This window comes from Coturnix japonica, chromosome 1 (genome assembly GCF_001577835.2).
Source record: "Coturnix japonica isolate 7356 chromosome 1, Coturnix japonica 2.1, whole genome shotgun sequence".
Taxonomy (NCBI): Eukaryota; Metazoa; Chordata; class Aves; order Galliformes; family Phasianidae; genus Coturnix; species Coturnix japonica.
The window spans coordinates 71,619,941-71,643,742 of record NC_029516.1 but is presented as its reverse complement, the minus strand read 5'-3'; the positions used below and the strand labels follow the sequence as shown (position 1 = coordinate 71,643,742).

The following is a 23,802-nucleotide window of genomic DNA, read 5'->3' as shown; positions in this document are numbered from 1 at the left end:
CTCAGCTTCTGACTTCTTGATTTCAGAGCCTTTTTGGCACAGATTAGGGCACGTGGTTTTTTAGGATCCTGGCTGGTTTGTTTTAAAGCAAACTCAACTTCACAAGGATACCACAATGTACATATCTACAAGGTCCCTCCAAAGCTTATAAGGGTTAGATCAACCATAGGAACATCTTCCAGGGACTAGCAGAGGCAATTGTGGCCCCCTCCAGCTGTCCAAGGTAAGGCTGGCTCTAAACAGAGGTCACAGTGCTGCTGGACAGCCTTGGAGCCAAATTCATGTGCTGGCAGCAGATGAGATGAGAGGCGAGGGTGCCTGAGTTCCCTCCCAGACTGTAGAGGGCAACATGTGCCACTAGGAATTTTTTCTATCCACATTTCTCTCTGTATAGTTGGAATAATATAAGTATAGTTATAAAGAGATAGCCAGAGGGCATCTAAGGAAAAGACTCACCAACTCTGAGGCCTTCAGTCAAGATGGATGCTCAGCAATCTCAAAGCTCACCACAAACACTCCATACAGGAGCAATCACCAGAAAGAGATGCCACCTTAGTGGTGGTCAGCCCTTAAATGGGATCTAGGAGAGGTGGAGTCAAGCTCCAGCCCTTCCAGGAGCACAACTGAACTAACTTCACCTGTGCTCCCACAGCTGACCTGTTGCTTGCCTTGGACAGTTAATCAGAGGTTCAGGCTGTGATCAACAGTTTCCCTTACACTCTCATTTCCCATCTTTTTCCAGAGCCTTGAAAACAAGCAGCACCTCACCTTTTCCCCAGCAGCTCTTAGACCCTGAATCCTTGGTGGCTTAATCCATTCTATCCTCACTCAGAAAACAAAGATCTTCATCCTCTGTCCTTCTCTAGCTATTCGAGCCCAAGACACAACCCATTCTTCAGTCAGATTCACCCTTTCCTGGCTTTCACATCTGCTTCTTGTGCCATCTTGCTTCAGCACCAGCATGGTGGTCATCGCACAACTGAAAAAAACACTGCTTCCCTGCCAGCTCAGTGCCCTATTTCACAACGCGATGCAGTGACTTGCAGGGAAAAGCACGCTTGGCTGCCACCTGCAGAAAGCCTGGCAGCTGCAAGGAGACGGAGCGTGCTCCAGGAGGGCTTTCAAGGGATCATTTGGAGACGGCTTTTTGTCTGCTGAATCCTAAGGCCCATAAAAATATCAGTAGCCACAGAAGTTACACGTGCAGTTTGTGCAGTATGAGGGAGATGAAGCGTCTCAGATATAAAAAACAACAAACGAACAAACAAAAACCCCCATCAGATGTGATGGAAATGAGAGAAAATGCATTTATTTTAGACATGTTCTTGGAAACATCCTGAATCACGTTCACTTTAGTTCTTCCAGAACACTCGGTGTGAACGTTTTGGTATAACACCTCGATTTTTAGGAGACGATAGGCAAGTGAACCCAAGGTATTTTTATGGAGAATGCAGCCTTAATGCACACTGGGATGTTAATGCCAGATAATGAAGTAGTAGGTATTTCATCTTCTTTCACCCTTGCTTTTCTCCTCTCTGTTCTCACTCATTATCAAAGAATCACTAACTGCAGCACGCTCTGGGCCTCTAACATTTTAGTCTTCATTGGAGACCTTTTTGCTGCAGAACAAATTCCTCGTTATCTGGAACATCTAAATTAATTGATTCCGCTGGTTACTGCAGAGTCATAAAAACAGTGGTATTAGACTGGGGACAAAAGTCAAAGGCGGAGATAAAGCAGCAGCACGCTCAAGCTGCCGAAGTGATGTGAGCACCGTCCTTGGACTTCTCTTAAACAGATGACTTTATTTTGTAAAGCCAATATTCCGGCTTATTAAATGAACTGATGTTATCCTGGGCTTGGGCACGCCTGCTGAGCCGCTGAGAAATGCCACCAGGTTTATGTTACAGGTGGAAGCCAACGTACTCTGTTCAACAGACACAGCTGCCAAGAGACGGCTATTGCTGCCTAAGTGACATGAGCAAAGCCGTGTCTCATAGCTGTTTTGGTCATCCCAGCAGTTCCTTTAATACACTACAGGTAGGTTGCAAACTTGCAAAAAAACAATGAGACAAGTGGAAATGTTGCTGTAATGAAAGCGTGCCACTCAACACTTCCAGACACGTTGCAGCAGAACAAAGCTGTGACCTGTTCTTTCATCTGTCACCCTAAGGGCAGGAAGATCTTTTTAAAAGTCAGTGCTTCATTTCTGAGTGTGCGTTAGAACAGCCTAGACTGGTCACAGGGGGAAATCATTTTATAACAATCCTGTAAAGGGAGAGAGGAACACTCAGTTGCTCAGCTTGCAGCAACATGGATCTTGGCACCCATGCAAAAATCCAACCAATAACTTTTGAAACAATGTCCGTATCTTTCCAGCTGCCCTGTAAGATGGGTGGTCAGTGCAAAACTGACCTTAACTCCTGCTGTGGGACTGGTGGCCATCAGGACCAGAAGGGGAAAGGCCCAGTGTTGCAAATTAAATAGGCCCCTGCTGGGTCTGGCTTAGGGGCATCACCCTTCTAGTAGAACAGTGCCCCCCTCAGCCCAGCTTCTGATTGCATAGCAGAATGCTACAGTGGAATTACCTCACCTGTGGGGCTGTTTCTAATGTCACCATCATCTAGAGATATCTCTGCTTAGTAGTAGAAATCTCACGCTTATTTCAGCAGATGAATGAATTTCTGATGGAGAGGAGAATTCTTGGCTCCTTCTGATTTGCAGCTGTCAAATTCCAGTCAGTTCCTGATGGGGTGATTCTGGGAACTTGGGACGTTTCCTCTTTGAGGGTGGACACAAATACATGCAAGAGCGTGCACAAAACTATGGTCTGATTCACTAAAACCAGCTGTTTGTGAACAAATCATCCAAATACAGCAAATACTGATTACTCAACAGCAACATCAGTCTTCACCGCATGTATTCCAGCCCGCTGCCTGATCTCCTTCCTACCTTCCCTTGTCTCAACCATGTTTTCCAGTGAATGCTGGGATTCATGCTGGGGTTCAAGCCTTGCTGGCTAAGAAAGCCACAAGGGCTGGGAGCATTGGCTCTCATTTTCCTGTTCATTGAAGGGTTGACCTGCCTCTGTGGCCCCCCTCGGGAAGCACTCAAAAGGCTTTTTGTAAATACATATTAAGGAAGCCTGAATGTATCTCAGGGAGTTGGCCCTGCGTCCACTTGAATCACTTGAATGACAGCTGAATGAGACCTTTCTGTCAGGGAGTCACAAAGAATGGGTCACAGGAAAGCATTAAATGTGTTTTTGTAACTGGTATGAAAAATGCTGTAATAGCGAGAAAATGAGCTGACACTTGTGAAAGCATAATCCACCAGCAAACGAAAGGTTCACCTGTCACAGGAATCGCCTTTATCCAGCACCTGGATTTGGGAGCTGTTTAAAGAAACGCAGCTGCTTTCAAACAACAACTTGAATTTGCTGTAACCACTTACGGTGTATCCCACTGCCCGTGGATCTGCCAAGCTGAGCTGTAAATGCACGGTGCGATTGCGTCAGCTCACGATATTCCTGCTGTACTCTTTATTGCCCTGATAATTTGAGTTAGATACAAGGTGAAACTGCCTGGAAACCAGCACACACCTCTGGGAGGGTATCTTGCTGGTTGTATTCACTGTGTCCAATAAAAAGGGAATGCCATTCATAGAACCGTGGCTCGTGTTGGAAGGGACTTCAAAGTCCATCCAGTTCCACCATTGAGGGCAGGGCTGCCACTCACTAGATCAGGCTTCCTCGAGCCCCATTCAACCAGACCTTGAATGCTTCCAGGCATGGGGCATCCATAGCTTCTCTGGGCAACTGAGTGTCCTAAGCCATGGGAAGCTCTGACAAGTACAGGCTCTCCAGGACTAGGCGCAGGTGCACTCTTGGAACTTGCAGGAGATGTGCTGGAAGGAAACATCAGCATGTGAGGGATGAACAGGCCTCCCTCTGCAAGTACATTGCTGTTGGTAAAGCCAGCCCTTGATGGGTACCAGCACCCCCTGCTCCATTATGAGATTTCAGAGAAAATGTTTTTGCTGACCCCTAGTAAAGCTGCCTACTTCTGGCATGCCCTTCTGGTGCCCTAATGATGATTATTTCTTCTTGTCTGCTTTCTGAAAGGTGAGCGTGGCCCCATTCTTGTACTTGACGAGCTCTTTAGAGGAAGAGCAGCAGCTATGGGCTGCCGGAAGGAACTAGAAATAGAAGATCTATTGTCTGAGTAGACAAACGATTCTGGGAAGCAAAAGCCCCACTCTCTATCAGCATATAAGACAGCAGGTTAAAGAAGGAAGAAAAGCTATTAACAAGAAGGCAGCACTGGCATGAAAACAAATGGATAAAAATAGGCTCGGGGAAAGAAATTGTGGGCTAGAAATCAGAAACAAGTTTCCTCAGTGTCAGAGTGAGGCTACGGAATAACCTGCCAAGAAAACTCCTAGCGACTTCTGAGATGGACTGTGATAAATGAAGAAGAGGGACTTCATGACTCAGTGCTTGTCACAGCAAGGGAACATGACAGTGACTTGGAGATCCCTCCTAGCCCCGCATTCCTGCTGATATGATAACAGAGGAATCTGTGTAAGGCACAGTAAATGCTGAATCACTGAGCGCTTTATATAGCTGCCTGGCAGAACAAAGTCCCTTGCTCCCATCCTGTCTGCATGAAGCTCTAGGACAGAAAAAAAAGAGAAAAACAAATCCTTACGTAAATGGTTGCGCTCTGACAGCAAAAAGCATAAAGCTGCAGGTGCAGAAGATGGAGGAAAACCAGCTCAGCTCAGCTGCAGGCTCCTGCACAGTGGAGAGAGCTAGTGGTGTAGACATGAAAGCAAGAGACCTTGCTGGGAGAGGCTTCTCCTACCATCTCAGCACCCACTGATTTATGTATGGTTGTTTTTTCTTGTTTTTTTTTCCTGTCCCTTAAGCATGGGATCACTTTCTGAAGCACAAAGCTCTGGTCAGGGTGCTGCTTACACCCATGGGCTTCATGCCTCACAGATGGACATCTACAGCTTAGCTGCCCTTGGCTTTAAGAGCAGATTTGGGGTAAGATCAGCAGCTGCAGTTGGAGGAATACATAGAAGTAGAGGCCAAGGAGGAGGCATGTGTGAAGAACAGGGTAAGAGACTGGTCTGGTGTCTGGGCTCAGGAAAGCAGGAGTGTTCAGGACAGAGCTTCACTGAAGCCCTCGTGGCTGTTGGACAACTCTTCCACAGCTTCTTTCAGGCCTGTGGAGGTGACATGTGGATGTCAGTGCTCTCTCACCTTCTCAAAACCCACTCTGTCCATAGAAGCAGGGCCATCAGCTGCTGCTCTTCACATGGCCACAGGAATGTCCTGTGGTTAGCAACACTTCTTCTCTCTGCAGACTGGGGAAAGGTCCTTCATGGGTCACCTTAGGTTCTAGGCAAAGCCCTAATTAAGGTGTTTTGAATCAGCTGACAAGGAGACAGGCTCCTCAAAAGGCTGTGTATAAGGAGCTGTATAAGGAGCTATGGGGGAACCAAATACTAAGTACTAAATACCACAACCTAAAGATAAGCAGCAGGAAGGCCTGCAGTGTGCAGTGCTCAATGTGATAAACCCATAACACTAAGGGCAATAAAAGGCAGCCCATCAAATCTCTCTGTTCTTTCACATACAGGCAGCCTGGTCTACCACACAGAGCTTCGGATCTTCCCACCTGGATTCAATCTGTTCTTTGCTGGATATGGGAGAAGGCTGGAGCTGTGACCCACCAAAAGCACCAGGCATTGCTCACACACACCCTTTCCATCTTGTTGGCACCACTCTCCTACCCCACATCCCATGCTCTCTTCCGGGGATCCCATAGCAAGGAGAGCTTTCATCTCCCTGAATCCCATCAGAGCAACAAACCCCATAGATCCGAGCCCAGCCCCTCCATAAGTCTCCACCATTTGGCTGCCCTCACAGCTGGGGAAGGGTCCACCAGGGCCTCAAGAGGATGTGGACCTTGGGCACTGGGATCACACTCTGGAGCGTTCCCATTTCAAGACATAAAACTATGTGCAAGCATCCAAAGGAGGGCTATGTAGAGGGCAAAGGGTCTGGAGGGCAAGGGGTGTGAAGAGCCACTGGGGTCCTGTGGTGTGCTCAGCGCAGAGCAGAGGAGCTGAGGGGAGGCCTGATGGAGGCAGCATGGAGCTGTGCCAGGGGAGGGGCAGCTGGGGGTCAGGGACAAGGGCTGCACCACAGGGCGGTGGGCACGGAACGGGCTGCTCAGGGCTGTAGGGGACACATCTGGTGCCATCCCTTCAGCACTAGTTGCTTCCTGCCTTCACTGGGTCCTGCAGGCCGGGCTCCAGCTCTCAGCTCCCCTTCCTTCTACGGTGGCAGCCACACACTGAAAAGCCTTCACACACATTTCAACAGGAACAGTGAACAACACATTTACTGGTCTTTGTATTTCTCAGACAAAAATGAAACAAACCGCATTAAGTTAAACAAACCAACAAACCTAAACCATCCCAGACTATTTCACCTACCACAAAGACATACAGTGGGGCACAGAAGCCCCAGGAAAATTTAGAAAAGCAGTAAAAGAAAAAAAGAGAAGAAAAAGATAAAAAAAAGAGGGACCTTTTCAGATCCTCTTTTAAGACTGTTTGGTTCTCCTTTCCTTCAGCGCCAACCTGAGTGTAACCTATGACTGTGCAACTGAGCCATATAAAACACATGGCCACATCCAGAGATGTCACCTTTGGACTCCACGCTTGAATTCCAATACTACTGAGCCTCAACAGAGAGCCTCCAACGTGCACTGGGCCACAAAGCCTGGCTCAGAGGTGGGACAGGCTGTGAGCTCTCCTGCCATCCCCAACCAAGAGTGATGCACTTCTGCATCAATGTGTTCCTTCCCCATGGTGTGTTTGGGGAGGAAGGAGGCACTCGCCTTTGAGGCATGGGTGCTTGTGCTCACACAAACGTGGGTTTCAGATCTTCTTTGAAGTTCACAACGGGCTGAGTCTTGCCCTGGGGCTCCAGCCAGCGTCCCATGGCTCCGCCAGGCTCCATATCTGTCTCTGTGCTGCTACTGCTGCTGCTGCTGCTGCTTCTGCCCAGAGGGCCGCAGGGACTCTGCAGACAGTGCTGGCAACACGGCCGGTGGCGGCAGGGAAACTCCTCCTCGGAGCTGCTGCTGGAGTCCGAGTCTGGGTAATGGTAAAGAGAGTGCAGGATGGAACGTGCTGGCACCCCCAGGCTACTCCGCTGCTGCCAGTCTTGTAGGGAAGCGTTGCGGTGACCCTCTAGTTCTGTGCCGCTCAGCGCCCAGCCCCGCAGCCCCAGCCAACCCTTGGCAGGGATGGAGGGAGAGGACAGTGATGGTTGGGGGAGTCCCCTGCCAGCCCCCTCACTTTCCTTACCCAGCCCGTGGCACCCTGGTTCCCCGTGGCTCTGGGTTCCCAGCCTGCTGCCTGCTGTGCACCAGGCACGAGGGGATACAGGAAGGCCAGTGGAGGTGGGGGGCATCAGGACACGCTGCCACCGCCAGGGCGGGTATGGGGTGAGGGAGCTGTGGACGGCTGGGTGCCCCTCTTGTGCCCTCCATATCCCACCTGTGTGCATCGGAAGGGCTGGGCTGCAGGTCCTGCTGTCCAGGCTGAGCTCCTGCAAGACTTCCTGCAGCTTGTCACTGCTCACATAGCTGACCTTGGGGGGATGCTCTACAACCACAGCAGCTAAGGCATCCTGCTCCAGAGGAAGCTTCTCAGCGAGCATTCCACACTCCTGGGCATGTTCTGGGCTGCATTCCAGGCTGTTTCCCATGTCAAAAAGCAGTTCTGGTGAGCACTCAGGCTCCTCCATCAGTCTGTGCTCATGGTCCACATGTTTCCAGAGGTCCTGAGCATCGCTGTTAGGAGGCACGGGACTGTGAGGCACAGAGGAAGTTTGCTGCCCATCCTTCTCTACATCCAGAGACCAGTTCTCCATGGGCACATCCCCAGCGCTGCTGCACTTGTCGCTATGCTGCCCTGTGCTCTGGGTGCAGGGATTCAACACTGCAGGGCTGCAGCCACCCTCCGCTGACATCAGCCTCATCAGCTTCTCCTTGGCGTTGTTCACTTGCTCCTGCAGGCTCTCAATCACGGCATTTTTCTGCATCAAACAAACAAGCGTCAAGCTTCTCCACTCTCACTTCATTTCTGCATTTCTTTTTTTTTTTTTTCTTTTTAATAGAAAAACGGGCTATGCCCCAATTTTGACGCTTCAGGACGAGGACACAGAATGATGAAACAAACCAGCTCGTCCTCTCAGGAGGAGGGTGGAGGTGTAATGAGGGGGTGCCCACCCCACCAAGATTGGGGTAGAGGGGCCATCAAGTCCCTTACCTCTGTCAGCAGCTGCTTCATGGCGTTCTTCTCCTCTATCAGCTGGTAGAGCTGCTCCTCGCTGTACACTGAGTGGTAGCTCCTGCTTGGGCTGCTGAAGTATTTTGCCATGTGGCTCAGAGTCTGGTTTTCTTCTTCAAAGGCCTTCCACTGCCTGAGCTGCAGGCACAAGGAGCTGTTACTGGGGGGAGGCAGCCACAGCAGGGAGAAGGAGACAATGGGACAGGGCACAGGGGACAAAAGCTGTGATAGATGAGCATGGAGACAGGCAGTGAAATGATGCTGCTAGGAGCATCCCGCACAGCCACACTGCCCTCTCCACAGCTTGGCTTCTAACACCATGATAGGCAGCTCCTGCCTGTATTGCAGCCTTCAAACATGCAGCAAAAGTCCACCCCCCCCCCCCTCCTCCAACCCTATAACAAAGAGAGAATTGCACACAGCCTTGGCCCCAACCCATTGGTGACAAGCCGTCTACCCGCAGTGCTTCAGGTCTGTCTTGTCTAGTGCTCTGCACAGCCCAGCTCACAGCACTCATCGATCTCAGGCGAGCAATAGACAAGCGAGCCCATTAGGAGAAACAAGGCGATGAATTAACAGACGCAGGATAAATAAAATGCTCGAGGCCCCCAGGCTGCAGCACTGGAACAGCAGAGGCAGAAGGCACAAAGCAGCGCAGCTCAGCCACTCATCCTCGCTCAGAGAGCATGTGCAGGCGGGGGGCTTCTCAAGAGCTGCTAACACAGGGGTTGGGGCTCTGTGCTTATATGGCACTGACTGGCCACAGGAGGGTCACCAATGCAGGCAGTGACCTTTTTCCCATCAGGTATTTGTGTGCCTGGGTGAGATCCCTCAACTCTTGCACAGATCTGTTCTTCCTTCAGCTTCAGCTCCTCCTCCCTTCCTCACCTCATTTCCCCGAGCCCTAACATCCCTCCAAACCCAACTCTAAGCAAACAGCTGTTTCCTCTCGCTGTTTTTTCCACTAACATCACAGAGCTGGCACTGTACCTGGGGGACAAAGATGAAGCAGTTGATCGTGGTCGTACACACAAAGATGCCTCCAGAGGTGATACCGAAGAGCAAGTTGTGCCAAGTGCGGAAGAAGCGGTGAACCAAAACAACGGTGCCGGCCACCAGGAAGATGAGGTTGACCCCCACGATGAGCGTTAGGGACTGGTTGACTGGTGGAGAGCTGACGCCGTCAGTCAGGCCGGCCAGGTACGTCCCGTACAGCAGCAGCACACTCTGAAAGCAGAAGCCAGGGTCTGCCTTCAGCACAGAGCTGGCAGAGCGTGGAAAATGGCGTCCCAAGGCCAGCTCCCACCACATGTCCTGATTAGGGCCCCCCGGTACGTCCTGCATCCTGTGTGTGTGTAGCAGGCACTCCAGAGGGAGCAGCAGACAGGACAGGGATGCTGTGTCAGCATCAGCTGGGCAGGAAGGCAGGACCAGTGGCAGAGATGGGACCAGGAATGCCATGGGGCAGGGTACGGCCTGGAGATGGGGAATACTTTCTCTAGTATGCTGCAGTGGGAGCAGCCAAGGTAGATGAGAGAAGCAAGTCCCTTCAGGGACGTTCCGCAACAACATGGGGATGCGGCAGTGGGGAACATTCTGCAACAACACACCTCTGACGGAGCAGAAAGGAGGCTCAGAAGGATGTGTAGAAGGAAACAGCAGGACGGAAGAAGACGGGGGGTAGGCTGGAGGGGAGAGGATGTCCTTGGTGCCTCTAAATAGAAATCCGGGAAACCATTCGGTTCAATTCTTTTCACTTCCCTGCTTCCTGCCTGACTCCAGTGGTGGTGCTGGGGCTGGAGAAGGGCTCTGTGCACAGCAGCCCCCTCCCTGCTGACAATGGCAGACAGCACTGAGTGTTTCATGCCTTCCTCTGTCTCACAGGGCATGATCAGCCGTAAGCATCCTTTGGAAATGCCATCTAACACATTCCTTGCTAATGCAAGGACCCAAACAGCAGGAATGTGACTCCTACATTACCCCTGCAGCACCCAGCAAGTGCAGCTGCCAGCCTTTTGCTGCTAATAAATCTTACATTGTTATCTGGGCATCGAGAAGAGCCCAGATACACTCTCAATCTGAGATCACTGTGAATTACCACAGGGAGCAGCGGCAGTGTGAGAAAGTAGATCTAGGCAGTCAATCAAGCCTGGACCACAACCACATTCACTGGATCTTGACAGCATTCACCACGGGGCACCTCCAAACACACGTCCCGAGGGCAAGCACCAAAATGCCATTTAAAATTCACATAGTCTGCCAGGGACGCAGACAAAAACACTGCCATCCGGTAAATTGGAGCTTTAAATAAGCACAGGGCTAAGTTTGGTTGTTGTTGTTTTAAATCCTGAGCAGAGGACTGCACTCCTCATTCAATTGATGACCTTGGCAAACCATTGCTGCCCATTGCTGCGTGCCAGTAAGAGCGGGATAATACACTGAGTGGCTTCACAAAGGGCTGAGCACAGTAATGCCTTGGAAGATAAGAAGTGCTACATACACATGGAGATGGAGCCTGCTCTCCCATTAGTGTAAGTCCTGATTAACTCCAGAGAAACCACTAAAGAAATACCTGCTAGATAGGATCGGGGTCAGGCTGAAGGCACCGCTAATTAAGGTTAACTGTGACAGAAGAAGTTTCCTTGTGAATGGAGGAACAAAAACAGCCTTCAGGAGAGGCATTCCCATCTGAGCCCTGAAGAAGCCTAACACTACTGGAGACGACATCAGGAATGGAGATAAAGCACTGAAAGTGGCTGCCCAGGAGAGGTCTGAAGTCTCCAGCACTAAAGGCTTGTTAAGACGAGGCTGGGTAAGCTAATGTCTCTAAAATGGAGCAGAGGGGGGAGAAGGACAGTGTCTGGAGGTCTCTGTCTACTCTTTTTCCTATAGTTCCTGGTAGATGGTCGATGAGTCAGAAGCAAATGAAGCCATGCACAAGGGCAAGCTGTGAGCTCACCAAAATCTACTCGCTGAAGTGCTTCCAGCCTCTGCCAGTCCAAAGACACATGAGACTTCAGATAATTACAGCTATAATTACACTTACATAGTTACATCAGTATAACTAACTCTCCTGGAATATGAATGGCTGCGTACAACGCTACACCAGTGAAAGTGAGCTTCGGTGGTATAATTAAGCCGATAAACATCCTGTACAGGTAGGCACCAAGCACCTGTCGTCAGCACCTCAACCTCCCTGATGTGGTGGCAGAGGACTCAGGGACACGGTGCATCACTGGGGTGGGCGGTCAAGAGAAACCTCATAGAAGAAGTGAGCTTCAGAAAATATTAAGGCAGAAGCTGTAAGGAGGAAGAGAGATGAGGTGTGGGTGGCTACAAGGTGAGAACTGGAGAGGCAGCAGGGATAGAGTGGCTAACAGGGGGTACAAGAGGGAAGGAATAGAGAAGAGAGGATTTCAGGGTGAACAGAAGCTGCTGAGATCTGCAGTGCACATGTGGCTTGGGAATCAAATAAATGGGTTACGTACCTTAAACCCTAAAACGAGAACGAGCCAAAGATCGGAATAAAGAGATGCACAGGACTGCATCCGGTTCACTGAGCAGGTCATGCCTTTCTCTGTGGCCTACAAGGCAATGGGAAGGCAGAAATGAAGACTGCTGCCCTGCCCAGGAGCAGACAGGCCAATGGGCAGATGGGTCTGCAAACCCAAGCAAGTCTCCTCTGCACACTCCTAAAGGGAAATGCCAAACCTGGTGCTGCTGAGGAAGACAGTTAAAGGGAAACTGTGGTATTTCAGGGCCGCCTATGCCGTTTCCAAGAGCAGCTGCAGATGGCAAGGGGCTCTCCTGTGGCACCCAGATGACCTGCACAGACTGGCTTTGGTCATTCACCAGGATACCACTGCTCGGTATCTCTACCAGATACCGCTTCCAGGTCTGTGGTTGATCCTTCCCTATATAATAGGCCATAGACACAAGCCTAGCCTGGAGCGTACAGAAGGCTGCACAGCTCATCTCTCTACCTGTTTTTCAAACAGCCCCTCCAAAAGCTTAAACTGTTGGCCAACTTTGCCAACAGAGCTCAGACAGGACACAGCACAGCACTGTACCATCCCATTACCCGCAATGAGACGCTGAAGCTCCGGAAGCATTGGACCGGGTCGGAGAAAACCCACGTGAAGAGCAGCACAGCATCCGCCAACACCAACACCGCTATCATTGCCAGCAGCTGGAGGTCTTTGATAATCTGCAAATGTGGAAGTGTCACAGGAGTGTGATGTGGTGGTAGCAACAGCCATCCCAAATCACTGCATGCCGTTCTGGGCACTCGGTACTCACCACCCTCTTGTCCGGCACCCGCTGGGTGAACACCTTGTAGAGCCTCCAGCTCTTTCCCAGGATGGGCCCAAGCACCAGAGAGGTCCCCACACACAGCAGGCAGAGCCGCAGCTGCAGGCAGGGAAAGGAGATAGGCTGGGGACACGTCTACAGGGCTGAAGTTGACACTAATATCCCGCTCCCACCCATGTCCATGCACGTAGACACGTGTGAGGGCCCCCATCCTGGCAACCGCTGCTCACCTGGATGAGCATTTCTGATTTCCCCGATGACAGGCTCTGCTCCTGAATCCCGAAGAGGTAAGCACTAGCATAAGTCAAGCCACTGCCCAGCAGGGTCACAATGTTCAGATTGGGGCTGGACATCTTCACAATCCTCCAGGAGACAAAGCAGGGAAGTGGTGACAGTTACTGAGCACGGCGGCCAAGCAGCACCGGGACGACGTCCCCTTGCAGGGATGAGGGTGGCCTTGCTTGTCTCGTGCTGTCCCTCAGGCTCATCCCTGCCATACCTGTACCCTGAGCCCAGGGCAAGACCTTGCAGCAGGAAGGGAGGCCCTCACCTGTTTTTCCTGAAACGGATGGTGAAGGCAAGGAAGAATAGAGCAAGCAGGACTCCTGCGGTCAGAAACGTCCACACGACTCCCAGGAGGGCAGCGGAGAAGGATGGGGAGCTCTTTGCACTGCGGTCAGATGACGTCTGTGGAAGGTGGAAGGGGTGAGGAGGAAGAGGACATCTCTGGGGCTCCCAGTGAGGGAGGTCCCTTCACTGGCATGGCTGCTCAGCACCAAAGGACATGAAACCATGCTTCCCAAACTCCTCTATCTCTCATATACACACACACAAAACAGCTGCTGTTTCCCCGCACATCAGCGACCTGTGACTGTGTGAAATTGATGGAGCGCTTTGTTTACCACTGAGCAGAGTAAATCCTTGCCCTAGCAGGGGGAATATTAATTGTAGCAAAGCTGCCAGGGCCATGGAGCCAAGCAGCTTATGGCCCTCTCATTAGGGGCTGCACTCGGCCGGTCCCTGCGGCAGCCTCACGTGGAGCCGAGCGCTTGCACACACGTCCCCGAGTTGTTCCTGCTGGCCCGGCACTGGGAACAGGTGCCTCTTATTGCAGATGGTGACTTTTAATTAAACGCTGCTCTATTAATATTTGAAAAGCCCTTTGAAGTGGCAGGGGGTGGGAAAGGCCAAGGGCGGAGAAGGACACCCAGAGCGCAGCCTCTAGCAGGAGGGGACCATGTTGACCCATGCCCTTCTCCATCCCTCCTCCCAAATCCCCTTCCCTGGAGGAAACGTACGATAGTGACAGTGCAGAGCTCCTGCAGCATCCGCCGCTGCTGATCCTGGTTGCCGAAGCCAGGCTGGCCATCGCAGAGCTCAGAGCAGTTGAAACCCAGCTCCATAGCACACCCTCAGCCTTCATCCAAGACAGCCTCTGGTTCAGCGCAGGGTGCCCAGCTGACACGGCGCCATCCCGCACCGTCCCGCCCAGCCCCTTTGGGTGCCCTGCAGAACAACATGCAGTGGGTGTCACTGCGGCTGCCAGCCCCCAGTGCAGAGCCCAGGCCAGGCATGTGCCAGTCCTGGCACCCCGGCCCCCATGCACTCTCACTGCCTCCTTTGCTCCTCTTCGGTGGGGATTTTAATAGGCTTCATTACCATTTTAGACATGAGGTCATACTTAAGCTCAAGCATCCCTACCCAATTACCATTGTCACTGGTTTTAATTAGCTTCCCGTACACGGCCCTTAGCGAGGCTCCCGCCACCAGCAGCTGGGGAGGATGCACGAAAGCTCTGTCCCTGCTTACTGGTAGCGGCAGGGAGGCAAAAACTCTTTCTAGGAGTGTTCCTTGATGCTGCCCCAGCACATGAACCCCGAGCTCAGACCCAAAACACAGCTAAAGGGCCCAGCACCACCATTCATTCCCCTTCCTCAGGTGCACCTCGTGGGTCAGAAGCTCCTGGAAAGGAAAAGCTGCCACCACCACGTGCACAGCAAAAGGCCAGCACCAGGTGAGGCTGTCCCACCACTCACAGATGGACACTGGTCTGCAGGGAGCTCGTGGGGCACCTCTGGGTGAACACAGTGATGCCCAGCCGCCCCAAGAGCCAGCACATCTCCCCATGAAGCTGCCCCTTGGGAGCACTTGGGTCAAAGGCAATTTGCATTTAACTCAATGTCGAGCTGCATCTTTAGGTTCTCCTAGTCCCAAGATGACTTGTCTGCTGATGATGAGCAACTGTATATGGGTGTATAAACATCCTGCAATAACACTGGTGACGTTTAAATCTTGACTCTCTCTAATGTTTCTCTTTGCTTTCAGATCCTTGTTTGAAAAAGCAAAGGAATAAAACCCCAAACTTAAAGAAGCTGAAAAATCTACGCAAAATGCCTGAGCCCGAAGCAGGCCCGATGAAGGTTTCACCTCACCTAATCATTATTCACCTAGTGTTGAAGGCTTCCACCCAAAAACAAGGCAGTGTCACAACTCCATGGATCCAAAGGTGGAAAACCAAACAAGTCAATGTGCAAATAACGGAACGATCCCCACATATCTTCAACACCTCCAGGCACAGCGACTGCACCACCTCCCTGGGCAGCTGTGCCACTGCCTCACTGCTCCTTCTGAGAAGGCATTTTTCCTAATGCCCAACCTGAGAGAGTCCAAGGAGGAGGCTCTGTTAATCTTATGCCCCCGCTGATGGGAGATGGGGCCTACTGGTGGGGAGCAGGCCCAGCAGGACGGGATGCCAGGCCCCACGCTTAAACCACCGAGCCATCTGATAGCTTTTCTAGTAAGATGAGTGACATGAGATGGGTTTTGCAATTCAGAAAACTCTGGTGCTTCTAAGGAAGATTCGCGCTGCTCCCTTCTGCTGTTCTTGCCCAACAAGATCCCTTCTCGTTTGACCTGAGAAACCTGCAGCATCTCCAACCCCAAGGCGGCCAAAAAAATCCCAAGCTACGCTCACGGCAGCACCTCCAAACACAGCTATTCAAGCATTGCCTCTTCCTCTCCCCTCCCAGCTTTCCCATGAACCATTTCCAGCCACCCCTACAAAGTGGCCATGCATTCATCCTCATCCACCTTCCAGATATGGAAGCATTGTTGGCTGCCCATCCATGCTGCCGATGCCGTCACCTCCTGCTTCCATCCCCTCTTTGCAAATCCACCTCTTCCCAGCCATTCCCATCCAACTCCTGTCCCAACGCGCCACTCTGAGCCATAACCCCGAGCTGTGGCCTCCAGGCACTCACACTGCTGGCAGCCACAGGGAGGCACAGCCTGCACCGCTCTCCATAACTGCACCCATAAAAGCCATCTAGCTTGCTATTTACAGGAGCAACTCAAACCTGAGGTGTGTGGGACTTAATTAAGATAGAGGTTCTCTCCTCGCTGCTGAGCTATGGAAGTGCAGAGAGGCCACAGCGGGATGCTTCCATGAGGTCTGAGCGCTGCAGATGGAGCTCAGCATTTCAGGAGCTGGCAGAGAGGAGCTCCTGCAATCAGACACTGGCCCTGAGCAGTGCTCCCGCAGGTCGGGTGAGGGTGGCGGCACCGCAAAGCCGGGCAGAGGGGATGCTGCCAACCCAGAACAGCTCGCCATCATTTGTATGATTCCTGCCTTTTAAAATCAGACGGGAGCTTGGAAATCGGATGACAGGTTCTGAGCCCCAAACAGGAGGCAGAGCAGTCTCTGTTGCCTCCTGGGGAGGTGCCCCGTGTGGGTCAGAGCCACGCCAGCTCCCACCGGGCTCGCCCTGGCAGGGCGCAGGCGAGGCGATGCCGGCACATCAAGGGCGCCAAGAAACGCCAGCTGCAACTCAACCCGGGCTGCGGCCGGGCGACGGCTGCCAGTTTCCAGGGATCCGGTTTCCCCGCTCTCCTCCGAGCCCCGCTGGGGCTGCAGGGTGGCCGTGGGGCAGTGGAAAATACGCGGCCCTGGCGTTGTGCAGCGCTGACATCCAGCCGAGGCCGAGCGGGGATGTCGTGAGCCGCTCCCGGCACGCTGCCCCCGAGCAAGTGAGCAGGAGCGGGGATGCTGCAGGGCCAAACGGGACCCTCTGCCCCGCTGGGGGGCTGAGCGCAGCCTTTCCTCCCTTTGCTCCTTCCACTCCAATGAAACCCAGTGTGTTCCGGGAAGCGAGCTCACCGGAGCCACAACTTCCCATCCCCGCATCCCGCAGCCAACCCGCTCCTGCTCAGCATCCCCTGCACGGCGCAGCCCGTAGGGTGCGGGCACTTTCAAAAGAGGGGGAAAAAAAAACATCATACCGTCTCACGCCCACCACCGCTGCGAGGCCGGAGGTGATCTCCAGCACCGCGCCGCACCCCGAACACGGAGCAACCCGAGCACCAAGCGCTGCGAGCACGGAGCCCCCCGACCAACACCTCCCCGAAGCGGGGCCCCAAAGCCGCTCGCCCCCCGCTGCAGCCCCCGACCCACCTGCACCGGCCCGAGGCTGTGCGGAGCGCCGCCGAGCTGCGAACCTCGGGGCTGCCGACGGCTGCGTCCTGCTCGGCTCGGCACGGCTCGGCACGGTGGAGGCGGGCGGCGGGGAGGGGCCGGGGCGGCCCCGCTCCTCCCGCCCGGCTCGGCGTCTCCCCGCCGGGGTCCCGGTTTCCCTCGGTCCCGGCTTTAATCCGGGGGCCGGGAGCTCCCTGTCCCACCCACAGACCCTGCGGCCCCCGGCATCCTCACTCCTTCTCTTTCCCTCTCGCCTCCCGCAGCCCCGGCGCACGCGTTAACTTCCAGCCTCTCCCAACTCTATGTGACCTGGTTTTCTACCCCGGCTCCTTCAGCCGAAAGCCCCCAGCAGCTCCCAGGTTCACGTCCCGGCCCCACATCACCTCTGGAAAGCGCTGAGCTCTGCCAAGCGGGTGTTTCCCTCCCCTACAGCTCGTGATGTGCGCAGTGATCGCTCTCGCTGCCGCTGAGCTCCGAAGCCTCGGCGCTCCAAGGAGCTGGGTAACGGCTGCACCGCGTGGAACTGTTACTAACGTCTCTCCGGAGACGGTGGGGTCGGTGTGTTTGTTACAGGTGGGATTTCCATCCTAAAAGTTCACATTACACCGCAGTGTTAAAATCAGCCTCTGTTTCAACCACGGCTTCGGTCACCTGCCGAACTCCCCGTAAACTACTCAGTTTTCAGTCCAAGTTTTCCTTTGGGATGAACTGCACGTTGTGTTTAATTCGGTTTGGGGAACATCAGACTTCATTAATCCGAATTGCTGTCTGACCGCCTATGACTGCCCTGAGATGTCCATCCTGGCCCCACTCACTGAGGCCATCAGTCACACGTGTGCTGCATAGAGTGCTCCCTCTTGGTTTTGCTCATGGGCACCAATACACACACAGCCTGCAGCAACGTACCCGAACACTACATCAGGTAGCACCGTGATGGACATGAAGCACTATGAACATCTGTCGTTTGCCATCTTCTCAGCATGTGGCAGCCAATGGCTGCAACATGTCCTCTAAAGCAAGGGGGAATGGAGATCACAGAATCACAGAATGACCCGGGTTGGAAGGGACCCCAATGATCATGTAGTTCCAACCCTCCTGCTTAGCAGGGCCACCAAACATACACATTTACTAGATCAGGTTGCCCAGGGCCCCGTCCAACCTGGCCTTGAACACCTCCAAGGACGGGGCATCCACAACCACCAACCAATAAACCAAAAGATAAACCAAAAGAGGGGAGATTTAGGTTAGATATTAGGTAGAAATTCTTCACTCAGAGAGCGGGGAGGCGCTGGCACAGACTGTCCAGAGAAGCTGTGGTGCCCCATCTCTGGAGGCTTCCAAGGCCAGGTTGGATGGGGCAGAAGCTATGGCGCAGTCTGAAGCCAGAATTTCAGCTCCAGCGTGGTTTCCACTGTGCTCAGAATCCAAGTTTACTCCCACCAGTGGAAACTGGTTTGCGAGCAACACCCTGCTCACCTATCCTGTCTCCTATGCAAACAAGGCTGATCCCAGATTCACCTGACGGGAGGTCAGACAGGTACAGAGGGCTCGGGCCTGACACATCATTCAGCCCCTGTTCGGCCATTTCCCCGCAATCAATGAGCTGCTGGTGGACAGGTGGTGCACTCAGCTCTCCCTGATCCATTCTGCTCCAATCGCTTCATCTCTGACAAGAGCCTCTCCAATTCGTTGGGATCATTTCCTTTTTTGAGAGCGATATCCTGAGGGAATGAGTCTCTTTCAGAGCACATTCAAGTGTCCGTTGTCGTGGCTTTGGCAATATTTAAACCTTCTGGCAAACTAACTGCAACAAATATAACAATGGGAGGAGTCTCCCAAAGCTGTGAAGCTCTGACAAGTTTCTGTGGCAGGACAGAGGAAGAAACCCAGCACATCTTGGAACAGGCTGTGGGTGCCCCATCCCTGGAGGCGTTTGGGGCCAGGTTGGAGGGGCCAGAGGCAGCCACAGCTGGTGGGTGGCAACTCTTTTGGTGAATGAATGACTGAACTCCTCCAAAGTCTGTCAGTGCTTCATGGAAGAACCACACTGGTGTCCCACAGCAATGCTCCATACAGACCTCCAAGGACAGAGCTGTTGAGGAATCCATCTGAGCTTTGCACAGGCCCCAGTACATGCCCACACAGGATACCGGGAGTTCAGCTAATTTATGTAGGCGACTGCTCATGTCCAGTGTGCCCAATAATCCAGCCTGCTCTTTCCTGTAATACTGAGTCCTCGTGTGTTATTATTAAAGGTTCAGCATGAGCTGGAACCCAGGGAAAGCAGCCAGCTTCTTTGATGCTAATGTGAACCACCAAAGCTTTCAGGGTTCACCCGCTGCGGCCAGCAACACCCAAGCCCAGCAGCACTTAGTGGTCTCAGGGGGTATCACATCCTCACAGGATTTGATAAGGAAACAACAAAGCCTCCTGCAGTGCTGTGTTTCAGCTGTGCCCATCTGCTAAATAACAGGTGGTAAATGATGGTTTCCTTCAATTGTAGCAGTCTGTGACTACCTATGAAGTCACACGGTGACCTCAGCTCAGCGCTTCACTGAAGCAGAAGAAATACTTCGTCGCTGTGATGTTTTTCTTTCTAACAATAGAGAATAAAAACAAACCCCAAAGCCTTTCTATTAACGTGGATCTAACTCTCATCACAACAGAAGCACCCTTTTTTTCTGGCTCTAGCTACTAATCTAAAGCACTTTGCTGATTACGGTCCCTCTCGGGTGGTCTTTTGTTGCAGTGGGGACCTGGGGCTCACCCCCTGCTGCTGAGTCCATATCCTACACCTAAAAGCCAGGTAATAGATTTCCCACATCCTTTAAGGTTGAGTCAGGCCCGGGATCACTAGAACAGAACTTAAAGCACTCAGATAAACACGTTTGCCACTTCCTTGCCACTAAGAAACTTGAAGCAGTGACTGTGGGCTGCTTTCCCCGAACTTTAGAAACTGAGATGGGAAAATATTTTACAACCGCAGCAGCTTTTGGTGCGAGAGGTTGCTGTCATTTAAAAGCATTATAATCACCTACTTCACAGAGCTACGCACACCAGCCCGACGTTGTAAGCCCTCTGAAGCTTTGAAACCCATTCAGCCTGGTCTCCTTTAAAACTAAAAGAAACACACCCTTCTTTTTTTCTTTCCTTAAGAAAAGGAGCCTTTGAAAAAGTTTATGAATAGATGTTTGCCAGTGAAATCCGCAGAGAGAAGACAATTATTACCAGATAAAAGATCGTGGAGGCATCTGACAGCTTGTTTGTTTTCGGTGGAAACCTCTCAGGCCTGTGATGATGCTCAGGCTCCTCAGTGCAGGAAGAATGAATGAGCAATGGTGGATTTTTATCACTCTAACCAATAGTTCCAGTGTCAACGCTTTCTCACAAAACTCAGCTCCTGCGGTAGTTGGTCAAACCCAAGGGATCCCCCATGTTTCTGGAAGCAGGCTTGGGAAAATACAGAGTCCTGGCACCTGGAGCAGTAGCTGAAGATGACCAGAACAGTCTTATTTTCGAGTGCCATTTGAGCCTTTTTGATGCTGGGCTATTATTCTGGAGTTCAGGAATTAATGTGCTGCCTGAACAAAGCCACCACAGACCCACGTCCACTCCTGTGGTTGCCTTGACCAGGACTACTGCTATTACGGCCGTCTGAAAAGAAGTCTCTGGAAAGATGAAAAGGTTTTTCTTGGGTGATGAACCAGCCATTAGCAGGATTCGCTGGTTCATGATTACCTACAAATCTCCCCACCATCCCAGATGTCACTGGGGGACTCATCTGACAGTGCCTTAATACTATCAGTGAGAAATAAATAGCCATTTGTGAGGCATGCTTCCCTATTTCTGACGTGCTACGTGCCCACCCATTGGGAAGGAGCTGCCTGTTACCTTTACACACCATGAAGTATGTTATGTCTCTATCCACAGGCAACACCACTCTTATTTCAGTAACATCCGGATCAGAAGGAGTGCATCTCATCTTGTCCCAGCAAAGCATCATTAGGTTTCACCTTCAAGAAATAAGCTTCTGGATTCAAACAGTCAACTGCATAATGGTAAAGCCACGTTCATTTTTCCACGCTGAAGGTAGGCAAGCCCTGCTAATCATCTGCTGTGCAAATGGCATCGCGTGGGGTCATTTACATGCAATGAGGACAAGGTGAACAAGGAGAAGGCTGGCCTCCTCATGTGGTGAGCATGGCCTCCCTCTGCCCTCTTTCCTGGAGGAAGGCACCAGCCACAGACAGCTGCTTGGCACTGGGAGGCCCAGAGCTGGGATACACCTCACCAGGGCTCTTCCAGCCACTACAGCACAGGCTAAGTTTACAGCAATAAATCAGAGCTTCCATACTTTGCTCAGGGTGCAATGCCTAAGGCACTCTATCAAAAGATGAAGGCCCTCCTGGACGCACTCCACAGCAGCTCATGCCCTTGTGGCTGACTGCCGAAGAGCCCTCAGAGCTCAGGGATGTAAACACCCGCTGCCATAACAAGCCCAGAGCACACAGGTTGGCAGCAGCTGATTGAGGAAGGCTTTTGGCTCTTAAGGCCATACATCTCCCTTCCACATGCTCAGCAAACCAGGTCTATGGGCAGGGTGCCCAGAGAGGACCAGGCCACAGTACCAGGCACAGCCAGTGTTAGGGCCGCTCTTTCCCTTGAGACCATCACGAAGGGTTATCTTCAGGCAGGGCTTTGAAAGAGAGGAGTGGGCAGATGGGGTTGTAAACTGAGAAAACCAAAAATAGTTTCAAACTTTCCCGAATTGTTTAAAACATGTTTCAACCGGCCCAGTCACGTGGGGTTTCCGCAAGGCCTTTCATGATTGCATCTCTCCACAGAAGTCTGCTGCTGCTGCTTTAAAGAGAGAGACACAAACAAACAGGCACGGTTTAACCCCAGATATGTGGAGAGAATAACCAGGGAACGTTAACTTTGCAAAACACAGTGCTGTGTTTGTTTGAAGATGAAAACACTGAGCTCAGTTTTTCAAGCAGCCCCTTGCTGCTGCTCCTCCTGATGGCAGCAATAAAGGGCGCTTGGTTATGTTCATCCAGTCAGTGTTTTAAAATCCTCCTGTCTGTTCTTTCCAGCAGCACTGTACGTAACAGCACACGAAGCACTGAGTGCAGACAGTGCTTTCAGGTACCCACATCCAGGCAGGATTTACGAGCAGAGTGCTGTGGGCCTTCTGCTAAGGAGCAGGGGAAAGTGGAGAAACTCTGCAGCACAAATGGATCCATGACAGAGGCGCAGAAACTGCAGTGACCTGTTTGCTTGACATAAAGGATGTTCCCAAAGCCAGATGTCTCCCATCTCCAAAAAAGACCTTGAGGCAGAGAGCCATTATGAAGAGAAACAGAAGGCCCTTTATTTCTGCTGTCCATCCCTGTTCCACGCTGCTCCCGCTGTCTGGCTGGCAAAGACTTGGTCAGTGCCTTCCTTCTTACACAGCTCTTCTTCCTGAGGTGCAGCAGGACAGCTCTCCCCAGAGTAAATGACATTTTATTACCAAATTAAGTCCACGGACAGCAACTACATAACACGATCTGGCAAAAAGCACAGCATTTTCTCAACATTATTACACACATTTGTTATAAAGTCATTTTTACTATGGACACCAGGCCATCCACCAATAATGGAAAACCACTATTGATAAGGTGGAATTTTCCTACCTGTCTGCAAAGCTCTGCAGAAGAAATTTGCTCTGAGCACCCTGATATAGCTGTGGATGTCCCTATTCATTGCAGGAGTTGGACTAGGTGATCTTCAAGGGTCCTTTCCAACTAAAATGATTCTATGATCTTTTGGATATACTCTTTTAGAGACCCCAATGGCACTCTGCTCTGACCACATGTTAATCCTTCAGCAGTACGACAGCATGCCTTGAGCTGCCACCAGTAGAGCACCAGGCCAGGACAAAGATAAGAGTGAAGGGATCTGCACACAGTATTCCCTGCAAGCAGCCACTGAACTGAAACTGGAGTTACACTCACTCCCACCACAAAATACTGGTCAGAAGTGGGACTCGGGGGGGAAAGTAATCCACAGTTACTGCTGCATCATTGGAGAGGTTTGCATTACATGCGAAGTTGAACCATGTCTGAGGCAGTTCCTGATTAAGTTAATATCAAGCAACTCTTGTTTTTCACCGTCCGGCTTTCCAATATACCACATTCCTGCACTGACATCTGGTAACTGCACAGCAGGATCTGAGACATTTTGGCAACAGAACACAAAAAACTATTAAGGATGTAGAAGGAAACATGGGATTACACAAGACATGGGAACACAGTTAACACGATCAGGAAATTAACATTCAAAAAACGATCAACAGGTCTCTGAGTTAGAGAATAAGGAAGAGGGAAACAATTCAAGAACTACACGACTGTTGCTCTAGATTGATGGAAAACTGCCCTCTCTTGTGCTTAGATTGATCCTGCCATTAATTACTTCTATCTTTAAGGGATGGAGTAGATCTTGGGAACACGAGCAAAATGAATTCTTGCTTATAACATTCTCTGATGTGTTACAAATGGGCTCCAAAAGCCAAGAGTTTCAGCAATCCTTCTGCAAGTTTCACCTACTGCTGGTTGCACAGGACAGATCTAATCCACTCTCGGCCCCTTTTGTAACGTTCA

At 51.7% G+C, this 23,802-nt stretch overlaps 1 protein-coding gene across 5 annotated transcripts; it reads right to left on the bottom strand.

The window, feature by feature from the left end:
- Positions 1–1,293: 1,293 nt before the first annotated feature.
- GPR156 (G protein-coupled receptor 156) lies at positions 1,294–23,756 on the bottom strand. 5 transcript variants are annotated; one of them, XM_032447340.1, is made up of 11 exons: positions 17,542–23,756; positions 13,986–14,193; positions 13,238–13,374; positions 12,918–13,050; positions 12,676–12,786; positions 12,458–12,583; positions 11,865–11,960; positions 9,367–9,603; positions 8,356–8,514; positions 7,582–8,122; positions 1,294–7,176 (listed from the first exon to the last, which is right to left on the bottom strand). In XM_032447340.1, the coding sequence occupies exons 2-11, from the start codon at positions 14,088–14,090 to the stop codon at positions 6,941–6,943; spliced, it is 1,881 nt and encodes a 626-aa protein (XP_032303231.1). In that variant the 5' UTR covers positions 14,091–14,193; positions 17,542–23,756; the 3' UTR covers positions 1,294–6,940. The 5 variants fall into 5 exon arrangements, with proteins under 5 accessions (XP_032303231.1, XP_015730223.1, XP_015730232.1 ...); XM_015874737.2 differs by having other exon boundaries at positions 1,294–8,122; positions 17,138–23,756; XM_015874746.2 differs by having other exon boundaries at positions 1,294–8,122.
- Between the last annotated feature and the right edge of the window lie 46 nt (positions 23,757–23,802).